Source organism: Meriones unguiculatus, chromosome 10 (genome assembly GCF_030254825.1).
Source record: "Meriones unguiculatus strain TT.TT164.6M chromosome 10, Bangor_MerUng_6.1, whole genome shotgun sequence".
NCBI classification, from domain to species: domain Eukaryota; kingdom Metazoa; phylum Chordata; class Mammalia; order Rodentia; family Muridae; genus Meriones; species Meriones unguiculatus.
In genome coordinates this window covers 58140-71673 of record NC_083358.1, presented here as the reverse complement: position 1 = coordinate 71673, position 13534 = coordinate 58140, and the positions used below count along the sequence as shown (strand labels likewise).

The 13534-nt window shown below is 35.9% G+C and overlaps 1 protein-coding gene across 1 annotated transcript in view; it reads right to left on the bottom strand.

Moving 5' to 3' along the window:
• The window catches only part of Ccdc7 (coiled-coil domain containing 7), a 28638-nt gene extending 18902 nt beyond the window's left edge, over positions 1-9736 (bottom strand). The window contains exons 1-3 of the mRNA XM_060393246.1: positions 9464-9736; positions 8318-8407; positions 2281-2364 (exon numbers count right to left, since the gene is read on the bottom strand). Of these exons, the coding sequence (XP_060249229.1) occupies positions 2281-2364; positions 8318-8407; positions 9464-9736 (447 nt within the window). The remainder of the gene's footprint in view (positions 1-2280; positions 2365-8317; positions 8408-9463) is intronic.
• Between the last annotated feature and the right edge of the window lie 3798 nt (positions 9737-13534).

Genomic DNA, 13534 nt, shown 5'->3' with positions numbered 1-13534 from the left:
AAATGATAGGATGCTTTTGAAGCCTCTAAGCTTACCCCATGACACACTTTCTTTAACAAAGCCATACATCCTAATAATTCCCAAACAGTTCTATTAATTGGGAATCAAGTATTCAAATATTGTCCTGTAGGGGCAAATTTCATTCAAAGCACAACAATGTTTAAAGTCAAATTTTTAAAATTGACCTTCTGAAAGTAATGATCTAGATAAGCAATGTTTGTAAACATTGGGGTTTTTCAACAGGACTGTTTGCAGGGTTATAGATATATAGGGCACCAGAAGAAGGAAATGTACAATCAATGAAAGATTTTTTTTTAATGTTGGCTCTAAGCCAATCAACATTTTATTCTCATCTAGTAATGTGACATGGTGTAAAGTTTACAACATATTTTGATGTACTTGTGATCTGTGTTTTTCTTCTCTGAAATACCTTTTTATGTCATAGCGACCTATCTTTCAGTTATTGATACAGATATCTAATAATCATGATAATCTCTTATCAGCTATAAATGATCCAAATGTTTTGCTTATATGACTTTTTCTTGTCCCTTTCTGTTTGTGGATTTTTTAATATAATGAATCTAGGCTTTAATTTTAATATGATCAGTCTTTTCTACTATGACTTGTATTTTCTTCTCATTATGATTTGTATTTTGATGAACCTATAACTGACTGATTAGCTAGATTCCATGGATCCATCCATCCCTATCCCTCATGACAGTGTAAGGGTTACATATGTACACCAACCAGCTTTTATGTGGATGTTGCAGATCTACCTCAGGTCCTCATGCTTTTTCAACAGGCAGGCACTTTATTAACAGAGTTCTCTCTTGACCCTCTGGGTTATCTACTTGATCTACAGGTCTATAGGTCAATCTTCATCTAGTAAAATATTGTTTGGATCACTGAAAACTTTGAGAAAAGTTTTGAAATATTTTTCTTAAATGAGAAACAAACGTAAAAATAATGTTAGAAATATTTTTAAAGGGAACTATTTAATTGTAAAATACAAACAAAAAGTAGTAAGAAGATTTGTATCTGATAAAGTAACTTGCAAAACAGAAGCACAAAATAGAAGAATTGGCCATCAAGATAAAGTAGTCATAAGGAATTATGAAACAGACAGATAAAGAAAGGAGGAAAGGGTAGATGGGGAAAGGGCATAGACAAATGATGTCAGTTAAACAATATTACAAATGAAGTTGGATATATGAATATAATAAATTACAGACTGTAAATCACATGATAATACATATTAGCTATATAGTGTATACAGAACAAACTAAACGTTGACCCTCACATTTAAATACTGAGTCTATCTTTCAGGTTACACAAGAAAACATTATAAAATAGTCAGCTTTAACTACTCCAAAATGTCTTGCAAATATAATAATGACCACAGTGTGTGTTTTTTTTTTTTCAATGCAGTTTATTCAGGAACCTTGAACAATCCTCGGACCCTGGGGAAAGCCAGCCCACAGCTTAAATAGCCTCTGGGTAGCCAACCCAGGCGTGCCACGTGGGTCTGATTGCATGCGGTTGACCACAGTGTGTTTTAAAGCTCAAAATGTATTGGCAAATGAGCAAAATGTGATTTCATTTAAAATTTACAATTTTTAAATTTTATTTTCTGTGTTTGTCTTGTCTGCATGTTTGTATGTCTATATTACATGTATGTCTGCAGAGGCCAGAAGAGGGTACTGGGTGTCCTGGAACTAGAGTTACACAGAGTTGTGAGCTACCATGTAGTACTAGGAACCAAATCTGGGTCCTCTGCAAGAGTAACAAATGCTCTTAACCACTGGACTATCTTTCTAGCTACACAATATTTCATTTCTAAAAAACTAATATATATGAAATAATAATAATATATCAGGAATAATAATAATATGTAAGGAAAAGCCAAGCAAAACTGTGTAATAGCATATTTTTCATACTGGGAAAGACAATTATTGTGATCTTTTTTAAAAAAAACTGTCTTTGTTTTTAAATTAACATTAATCAGAACATGATTTTGATAATACAAACTTATTTTTAAAATGAAAATAAAACAGATTATATTTGAAAGTACATATCACTGTGTTGATACTGTATTTAAAGAAAAGTTCACAGATATAAATGTCTACATTGAGAATAAAGAAATATAAAAAAGAAAATCTAATGAGTTCCCCAAAGGATTGATTCTAGGCTAATATTGCTGACTGGATATTACATCACAGTTTCTACAACCAATATAAGCTCTCTTAGTTTTACACTGGGCACTTAACTTGAAATACATACGTTATGTTCTTCCTTAACTGTTTCATCCAGCTGAGCTGCAAATTGTGCACAGCACAACAAAAATGTACTCATATCATCACCAACCTTCCAAAAAGAACAAAACTGAGTTACTTTCAATTTTAGAACCCAATTTTATATTCACTTATTTCTTAATATATTTAAATGTATTTTTGAAAGTATTTTAATTTTGTGTAATTTCTGTCCCTTCAAACATGGTAGCAAGAAACCATGTTTCAAATGTTATATCAGCAAACACTCCTAGAACTGAAATATGGAAGGAAGTACCTCCTAGGGAGTGATGACATACACAGTGTTTTCCTATTCTCATTTATACAACTGCAGAAACTCTGGCCCAACCTTACACTCCTGTTTTTAGGATGGTCTAAAGAAAATAATTACTGTGTGTATATAATTGCACATGTTAGAAAGATAATGTAGGGTGATGGGTGTGGTGGCACATACCTGTAATCTCAGCACTCCGGGAGGAAGAGGCAGGTGGATCTCTGTGAGTTTAAGGCCAGCCTGCTCTACAAAGCAAGTCCAAGACAGCCAGGGCTACAAGCCAACAGAAACCCTGTCTCAGAGGGAAAAAAAAAAGTACTATAGGACTGTGGATGCAGCTCAGTGGTAGAGCACTTGTTCAGCAAACCCAAAGCCCTGAGTTCTAAACCCAGCTTCAAAAAAATAGAAAAGAATATGAACTACAACTTTTGACTGAAAAATAAGCTTGCCATAATCTGTAGTCTTTCAGTGTTACCTTAGTAGCCAATCATCAATATAATGATTAAATATCTTCTGGTAGATATTTGTATATCAGAGAACCACCCCACATTAAATCAATCTTACACAGTTAAGATTCTTACTGAAGAAGATATATACTGAACACTATAATTTTAACACACTCATAGGAATGAAATTGATGAGACATGAGTATTATTCCAGTGCTTAGAATGCAGAGGGAGATTTCAAGTTTCAGGCTAGACTGGACTACAGAAAGTATTAAAAAAAAAACTTAGTGAAGCCTTGACTCAAAAAAAATAAGGTATAATTGGGTATGTATGTATATGTGTGCCTGTGTGCATGCATGTTATACTATACATGTGGAGATCCAAGAACAGGAACTGGTTCTCCGTGTGAGTTCCAAGGATTTAACGCAGATCATCAGGTGGCAAGCACTTTGATCCACTGATCATCTTACCAGCCCTCAGAGATTTAAAGTGGTAGAATACTTCTCAACCATACTTTAGGCCATGAGTTCAACCCTTAGTACCAAAACAAACAAACAAATAAACAACAAAAACAAAAAAAACCCCACTAAACCCAAAGCAAACAAAACACAGGAAGAATCATCCAGGGGAGTTCGATGAGAGAAGAGTTGTCAGTCACAAATATAAAGACAGTTCATTCCATTATACCTCTACTCTCAGTTGCCACAGAATAGACATCAATTTGACAAGGTTTATAGTTTACCCAAATGAGAAGACTACAACAGACAGACAAAAACAAGAAAATTTAGCAGATATGATGAGTGACAATGATAACTTGTGTATTATTTAATTTAAGCTAGTTGAGAAGGATACAAGGGTAATTTGGGACACAAAATTGACAGGACCAATTTTGATCCTAGTCTTTTCAGGACCAATGATCTTCAGGCTCTAGAGAAACTGAGGAACTTCTCTTATAATATTAAACAGGCTACAGGAAAACAAAGGAGGTGGTAGACAGAGGCCAGGATCACTGAAATAAATTCAAAAACTGACAACTTGTCATCAGTGTTTGAGATGAAATATAAAACTATTTTAGTTGAGGAATAAAATTCAATGAAGTGTAGTGCCATATTACATGGACAGTTCTACAAAGATAAGGAAATTATTAAGACTTGTGATAATAGAATTAGGAGATGCTGATTACTACATGCATACTACTAGTTTCATATTACACATTGATCCTTTTTTTTTAGTATAATTTTTATTTATTACAATTTATTCACTTTGTATCCCGGCTGAAGCCCCCACCCTCATCCCCTCCCAATCCCATCCTCTCTCCTTCCTTCATCTCCTCCCATGCTCCTTCCTCAGTCCACTGATAAGGGAAGACCTCTTCCCTTCCATCTGACCCTAGCCTATCAGGTCTCATCAGGACTGTCTTTCTTATGATCAGGTCTCATCACAGTTTTTCTCTGTGCCCTGGTAAGGATGCCCCCCCTTCGGGGAAGATGATCAAAGAGTCAGCCACAGAATGCCTAAGATCAAAAACTCAATTGACAACGCATGCTGGAGAGGGTATGGAGAAAGGGGAACCCTCCTCCATTGCTAGTGGGCATGTAAACTTGTACAACCACTTGGAAATCAATCTGGCGCTTTCTCAGACAATTAGGAATAGTGCTACCTCAAGATCCAGCTATACCACTCCTAGGCATATATCCAAAAGATGCTCAACTATACTGCAAGGACATTTGCTCATTCTTGTTCATAGTAGCTTTATTCGACATTGATTATTTTATACTAACAGAACTTTATTTTTTTATTTTTGGAAATAACAACATATATCTATCACTGGTACCAATTATAATGGTAGTTAAAAACTTTCAGTTTCACAACAATGACTATAGTAGTCAGATATCCTGAAAGGTGCAATAGTGGCACTTATATCCTGGGGTAACTCATAGCTATCTAACTGGACTCAAGGCTTGCAAAGTAGAACAGAATTTATTCCCAATACTGTAAATCTAGCCAACTCTCTGTGGCTGGTGAGGCCATGGACCCTACAGGAGAACGCCCTACTGCCACTTTCCTAAGCCACTGTGATGTCTTACTGCGTCGTATTGCACATATAGTGAAAGGTGACACTCTGATCCCTCACTAAAGAAGCTCCTTTTTGTAGTAGATAGGGCAACATCATAGAAACTCACAACTGTCCATAGTGCAAAAAACAACTAATCACAGGGTGCTCATATCTACAACACAGCACCCACAAATAATGTTTGGGAAGCATTACGGGGGAGCATAAATATTGTAAGATCCAGAGGATCAAGATATCTGCTGTGAGATAATGGAGATAATGTCTTCCATATCTGATGGGAAGATGTACCACACGAAATCTCAATGATGTGGTTGCTTCAAATGATATGAGAAATGACATTACCAGCTGATATGACAATGTGGATGAAGAAAATTTCACAGGTCCCTAATCCTAAATGAAGAGCTATAGACAATAAAAAGATACTGAGTGAGGGAAACTAATTTTTCTACAGGGAGGAGAAAAATCCAACCTTATCCAACCTTAAGTGGTCTGCCCTAAAATCATACAAAATAGCAGCACTAAAGGAACTCAACAGGCTGTATTTATAAATGTATATACATTTGAGCCTATTGAGTTGAGATATATATATATATACACAAACATTTATGATACGTATATATTTATAAATATATATTATAACAATACTAACTAAAATAGAAGTCATGAATTTAAGGGAGGACATGGTATGAGTTAGAAGGAGGAAAGGGAGAAAATGTTGTAAATACAAGAGTCACATATGAAATTCTAACAAAATTAATTTCAAAAAAAAGATAAAAATGAGACCAAGTAAAAGGTACTGAAATAAATGTAGCATAAAGATAAAATAAAACCCCCAGTTTCTAAAGATAGTCATGTGTCCCAGTAAGGTCAATGAAACAAAACCACACTGCTAAATAAAACTGGTACAAATACCCCTAGAAGGGGGTCAAAAGTGTCACTTAGCAATGAGTGCAACTGTCACAAAAAGAAAAAAGTAAAAATCTACTTCCATACTTTTCAGTGAGGATTAAGAAAGGGAGACAACAAAAAAAAAAAAAAAAAGAAAAAGAAAGGGAGACAACACAGAATTTCAAGAACTGAATTCCACAGAACAAGCTCCACAAAATCAAATAACCAAAAGGTAAACAAACCCACCTAAAGTGGGCATGGTGGAAGCAGGATGGTCTTGCCTATATACAGTCTCAAAGTGCTCTGCTACTGAAAGAATTTGAGAAATGAAGAAAAACCAGCTGGGCCTTCAGTAGTCACATATACTTCCAGGTTATTTTATAGTGATTTCCTCAGAATTGTAAAGTTCCCTCCTGGAAGGAAGAAGTAATCTCTAAGACTCAGTAAATGAGAAAAATTTATACACTCAAGCATCCTCTGAAACTTGGATTGACAGACCCTTCCTCAATATTAAATAAGCTCTAACAATTTTGAAGGTAAGGGGACTCTGATCCAGGAGCTGAATCTAGTAGTGTGTAAGACATGCAGTGATCAGACTACCCAGTAGTACAGCAGAGCTGAAGAACAATGTGGCAGTGAAAACTGGTTTTCCAGTTCCCATACCAAGGATGAGTCACTAGGTTAAATTGAGGGAAAAAAAATTGCCACCTACCTGGTAGAAGTAGTTGACCCTTTAATTCTTCTAGATAATGTTTGTGGGGCTGAGCATGAGCATGCACTTTTAGTCTTGCCTGACCACAGCTACTGGAATAGAACAAGGTCTTCTGCTTTTACCACTATTATCCAATATAACCCCCAAACTATTGCAAGTCAAGATAATAAAATAATAAGCATTCAGACCGGAAATCTGAATGAAAGAAATCAAAGTGTGGTGCAGATGACATAATTATCCCCTCAATGAATCAGCATAAAGTTCTGAGAATTAAAATGTACAATGACTAAGATCACAAGAATTAAGATCTTCACAAACAACACTGTCACTCATGTCAAATGTATAGAAAGAAACTAAAGTTTTTAATATGTCATTGAAAATCCCTCCAAACTGTAAGACAAATTGTATAATTGATATAAACAATGATCAAATTTAAATTCTAAATGAAATTAAATAAGACATAAATAAATACAGATATTAAAGAGATTTATGGGAAGGTTCAATCCAGGTGTGTTGTTAGATAAAGCCCAAATTAATCTATCATAAAACTAATTATAAATAAAAGGATACTAGTTTATGTTTAAAGAGTAAATATGGGAGCTGGCAAAATGGCTAAGAAGGGAAAAGAGCTTTCTAGGCATGTCTAATGACCTAAAATTTGATCCCTGGAACCCATGTAAAAATGAAAGAAGAAAACTAACTCCACAAACTTGTCCTCTGACCTTCACACATGCAGCTATTCATATACAGAAAATAACAATAAATAAATAAAAGTTAAAAATTCAAGTGCAAACATATGGTTGAGTCATACATATGTAAAACAGGGCTGGCAAGATGGCTCAGTAGTTAAGAATGCCTGGTACTCTTGCAAAAGACTGGAATTCAGTTCCCAGCACCCACATTGGGTGGCTTTCAACTTCCTGTCACATTAGCTCTAATGTCCTTTTTTGTCCTCTGTAGGCACCACCACATATATGCACATTCACACATGCAGAAATGCACATATACACATAAATAAAAATTTGAAAATGCCTTAAAAAGTTAAAGCAAACAAACATAAAAACCGAACAACTTAAGGAGAATCATACTGTTATTTTAATAGCTGCATTACAACAGTTTCTACAACAAAGGTATTTACTAAATCTCACAAATCTTTTCCCCCACTTTAAAGTCTAGAAAAGAGAACATTTTAAAATTAGATTTTATTATTTATCTGTGGGGATGGGGGGGGGGCTCGTGTTTGCTTGCAAAAGTATACACATGGAGGTCAGAATACAACTTGCAAGAGTTGGCCCTCTCCCTCCACCATGTAGGTACCAAGACCTGAACTCAAGTTGTCAGGCATGGTGGCAGGCATCTTTACTCAGTGAACCATTTTCTGGTACAAGAACACTTTCCTATAGCCAACTCAAGCAAAGTAGTCAAGCTCATATTTAAAAACCACCACAGAGGCAAGGCTATAAAAAGATAGTTAAGACAGGAGGAATTGCCTGAGATGGGAAACAGTAGCACAATTCTGTCAAATGTCACAAGAAAATCTTTGTGTAGTGATCCATTCAGTTTATGTGTATTCTGAAGGCAAGAGTTAACCCCTTCCAGCATTTAATTTGTTTCATTTGCATTATATTCACTTACAGATAAAGATAAACCTTCCTCTTCAGGTTTTACTGCTTCTTCTTCATCCTCACTGACAATTCCATAGGTGTCTTCCAAAGCAGAAACAACCTAAGAAAAATGCAAAGCAAGTTGAAATTTTCATAGTCAAAATTCAAAAACAGTTACAACATGATCTTACAGATGTCACTTTATTGTCAGTGGCAGAAATGTGAACTTTTTACCCTTCACTCATCATGCATCATCAAAAAGATGCCCTGCTGAATGATGCTTGACCCTGCTTCCTAGACATGATGATGCTCCAAGACTCTATCTTTTCTATGTGCATAAGTAACTAAAACAGAGAAAACATGTCTGTAAATGGCTGAAGAAAGCAGAGTTTTCCTCTAAGTCTAATTTTCCTTTGAATATCACATTAAAATAAAAAAGTAAAGAGCAGAAAGCAATAAACTTTAAAAGACATTCTCCATAACAGCAAAGTGTGACCTAACAGGTATCTTAGAGTATGATGAACCATAGTATTTTTTTATATTGGTGTCCTCCTTCCTTGTGTTCACTTAAAAGCCTATTTACAATTTGTCAATTAAGTAAAAGAAACTTAGAGAAAATGTTAAGTGCTACAGTTTTGTCTTGCACTTCTTGTTTGATGTACATACAAGAATTTCTACAGCTGTCATGAGATTTCAAGATGCCTATATCCACAAAGCCCTGCTTGCAAAGATGGCCTTACCCTGGCAGTTAGAAATTTTGTTTTTAGAAAGCTAAAAAGAATGGTCTTTATCCCAGATAGTGTGCTTTATGTTGAACTCCTGCTTTCCTTGGGATTCTGGAATTCTAATATATGCTTGACAAAGAGCACTTTAAGTGATCACCCCTCTGGGCACTGAGTTAGACACTTCCTCTGGCACACATTCTACTTGAGCTGTCATGATTCATTGCCGGAGAAACTTAGCATGCCTCGTATAACTTCAATCAGATAAACTCTGTAGCCTTGGTCCCATTTTCCTTCTGATTCCTCTCAATATGCTAGATGTAATAAATCTTATTGTTGATATAATAATGTCCTGAGTACATCCTAACTAGATAATTTTTCTGCTGTCCAAGAGCAAATCCTCCAGCTAGTGACTATCTTGGGAATTACAATAGGAGACCCAGCAAACATCTTACCATCTTTAGTTTCTTGGCAATGTTCCACATCATTTCATCTTTTGTTACAAAATCCTTTGTCTTACTTGATGGTATTGGCAAGGCAAACCGTACAATTGATTCTCCTGTGGGTGGAGACCTTAGGACCATTGGTTCAGTTTTATCATGTGTTAGCTTGGCATTGCGTTTTTCTTTTGGCTTAGGTGGTGAATTCAGTAATCCTCTTTTATAAGGTAATTCTGGAACAGTTGTCTTTTTGTTACTAGTGTTTGATAGATGCTTTGCTTGTTTCATTTTTGGGCTGATTTAGCTTCCAAATTACAAATGAAATTTTTAGTACCTCCCTGTGAATAAAACATTAATAGATTCAAAGAAAAATCCCACACTGTTCATTTAATTTATCAACAAATTAAGTAAATTAATGAAATTCATACACTATGTGTGTGTTATCATTATGGTCCTGTATGACGCAGGCTGTTCAGATGACATTATTAGGGTGTGAATACAAGCAGCTCTGTACAGGCTCATGTATTAGGTATTTGTTTCCCAAACAACAGTACTATTTTGTGAGGTGACAGAAGCTTTAGGAAATGTGGCCTAGCTGAAAGAAGTTGATAAGAAAGAAGTTGACTTTGAAGGCTTACACCTGGTCCCCAATTTCCTGTTTTCTGCTGCCTCTCTACTGCAGTATGACCAGCCTTATCCTCCATATGCTTCCCATCATAAAGCTTTGCTTTAACATAGACTCAGAACCATAGAGCCAAGTGACTACAGACTGAATTCTGTGAAACTGTTAGCCTAATAGGTAACCCTTTCAGTATGTACTTTGTCATGGAAACACAAAAATAACTGAAACACATACCAAATATCTTCTGGGAGGAGCTGCCATTATATTTTTGGCTATTTTAAATGGCAAGTTAAATAAAACAATGGAAATATTTAAACTCAAGTATGATAACCTAATAGTGAAAGACCCATTGTTAAGTTAAAATACATCCTTTACATGCATCATCATTTATATTTTGCATGTGATTAAACTAATCTTAGAGATGCTAGTCATAGGACAACACAGAAAGCTAGAAAGTGTTACAGTTGGAATTTCAAGAACGGCCAAATTTTCTATGTATCGTGCTTCTTTTCTAAACTATTTGCACCAAATGTTATCAGTTTGTCTTTAAATTTTATCACATTTTGTATGAGTGTGGAATGAAGTAAGTGAAAATATTTCAGGTTTAGAATTGTAGCTGTAGTATCAATTACTACAGAGACAATCAATCTAAAAACTAACCTGGGATTACAAAATAGAGGGGATATGCTGACAACCGTCACCATGAGTTTTGAAAAGTGACTCAAGTCTGATTTGTATATGGGAGATTTAGAAGAAAAAAGAAGGCAGAGGCAACAACAAGACAGTGTTATCAGAGAAACTAAAATTTTGTTCTTATTTTCCCTATAATGCATGTCTCAGTATGTAGTGTTATTCCAGAAGCTGCACTGTGGTAAGGAAAAACAGACTACAGAGGCTCACGCTTTTACTTGTGAACTTCTTTCTTTTTTGAAATCTTATTAAGACTAAAAACAATATCTCCTCCCAAAGAATGTGAAAGATATTTCAGACCATGGTGATTGTAAATACAGTAGCAAAATTAAGATATAACAACTTGTCTTTGTAGCCTGACAGCCACCACACACAGGCTAGTGCTTATCCACAATAAACAGGTATAAGTGGTGTTTTTAAAGATTCAAATGGAAATAGTATAAATAAAAATGGACAACATAATTAATGACACCTCTGCAGAAAAGGTTAGTAAGATGGAAGATCAGAGAGAAATGATGTGCTAGAGAGCAGCAGAAAACATGAAAGCAAAGTAATACAAAGAACAAATAGAGAAATGAAGAGCAAAACTAAGTGATACATTGGATTTTGTAAATATAGACAGACAGATAATGAGAGATCCAAAGAAAAAGAAAGATGACACAGATAGGAAGAAATACTTGAACAAATAATAAAGATGAATTTCTCAGACTTAAAAAGTACCGGAATATACAGATCAAAAATGTTCTCAGAGCACTAATAGGAAACAAACAAAGTACATTAGAAAGAAATATAGGCAGCTAAAAGAGAAAAATTAAAAAAAAAAATCAGAAAGAACATGAAACCTAAAAAGGAAGACATCGTTGATATGATATGAGGATATTGATGGTCTAATACTTCTTCTCATAAGATATTTTATCTAAATTTCAAATTGATTGAGGACTAACAAATAAATATGTTTTAAAGAATAAACCAGCAAAGGAGGGCTGGAGCTAAAGCTATGGCCTGGGATCAGAGTCCAAGTCCCCTGCCACCATTAGCAGTGTTAGTAAGTGCTGAAGGAACAGGGCCTGAATGGACACTGTAGTAGGAGTGGCCTGTGTTGGTTGTGCAGTTTCTCAGGGATGGGATGCTCCAAACTCAGGTGGTTCAAGCCAGCCATGTGATGATTACCTCTCACCATCAAGAGTCCATGCCTGGCCAGCAAGGCTGTAGTTTCTCCAGGCACAGTATAGTTCATTTTAGTTTGGCACTCTAAACTGGGCTCTTTTCAAACTCAGGAGAGTGGCTACAAAAAAAAAAAAAAAAAAAAAAAGAAAAAGAAAAAAAAATCCTCAACCAGCTACATAGTCTCAGCATTTTCTGGGCACTCAGGCAGTATGGGGATTGTAGTAGCTGGGAGCCCTCTCTTGCCACCTCTCAAGCCAGGGAATAGAGAGTTTCCACTGCTTTCTCTGCAACTCTTCCTTTTTTTCTTATTTAAAAACAAGATTATTGCCCCTCTCCACTGGAGGTCCTGTCTCTGCAGTCCAAAGTCTGTCTTTCTCCAGCTCCTGCAGCACTCCCAGTAATAGGAAGCTGAGATTCATTCTTTATTTAGCTCTTTCCCCTTTAGTAGATAACAGTTGGCCCAATCCTCCTAACTTCATACAAAGGGATTTATTTATCTATTCAGATCACCAGTTCTATGACCATCTCCCCCATCCATCTGGGCTCCATTTTCCAGCTCCCAGATGATCTAGTTAGTCTCACCCCTGAATGGAAATAATCAGTGGGATCCAGTTCAGAATTTCCCCTCCTGGAAGGCAGCTCCAAGTCAGCAAAATAATTAGGTGTGAGGTATGAACCCAACATCTCTACTCACCTCTCAAAGAAAGATAATGAAAATCACAAAGAGCTTACTGCAACAAGCTTATCTGCAAACTGTTGGAGAAACTCAAGAAAAGCTTAAGCAACTACTCTTTGCTTAACACAGAGCCTCTGAATTTAGGCTCCAGTACACCTCAGGGGAGGAAGAGGATTCCATGTAACTAGGAACCATTCTTTTGTCAAAGAAGACAACTTACAGTTGTGCTGCAGGGTCTGTTATTCCCTCTGTACTTTTATCATCCTGGAACAAAGTCTTGAATTGTGTGCCATGTTGGCTTGATATGAATGCACTTTGCTCTCAAAGGAGGATCTGGATGCCCTTAAGGAAGAATTAGAACAACAAAAACAACAAAAAAGAAAGAATGAATGAAAGAAAGAATCAGAAAGGCTCACTCCAGGAAATCCCCAAAGATAATACAGAACTTTTGAGCAAATAAAAACAAATTGAGAAAGTAAATGGGGAACTGGGCTCTAATACAGTCAGAATCAGCATTGCTAAAATGAGTGTGCAAGTATTTCTGTTGACTTCTGGAGTAAAACACTCGAGAACAATGCTAACTTAAGTGCTTGATTCGCTTGCCTGCCACTGCAGAAGGACTTCAGAAGAGTACAGTTTCCACTGGCACTGTCTTAAACAGTGTTGAGGCAATATGAAAAGCTGAATGTACAGAATGGAATTATGGCAAAGTGATATGAAGCATAAGTAACAAACTTATTCCATCACTTTCAACCACACATAAACTTGATAATAAAATCCCAGGTGATAAGGTAAGTTTAGTCTGGGAGCTATAAGTAATGCTGAGTGTAATATGCTAGTTCTAGAATCTAGTTTTTTTGTTCCTAGTCCTCATTTAACCTGGGAACCACAGAAGTCCTGTCAGAGATTTTTCTAAAATCTCTTTCAGGAT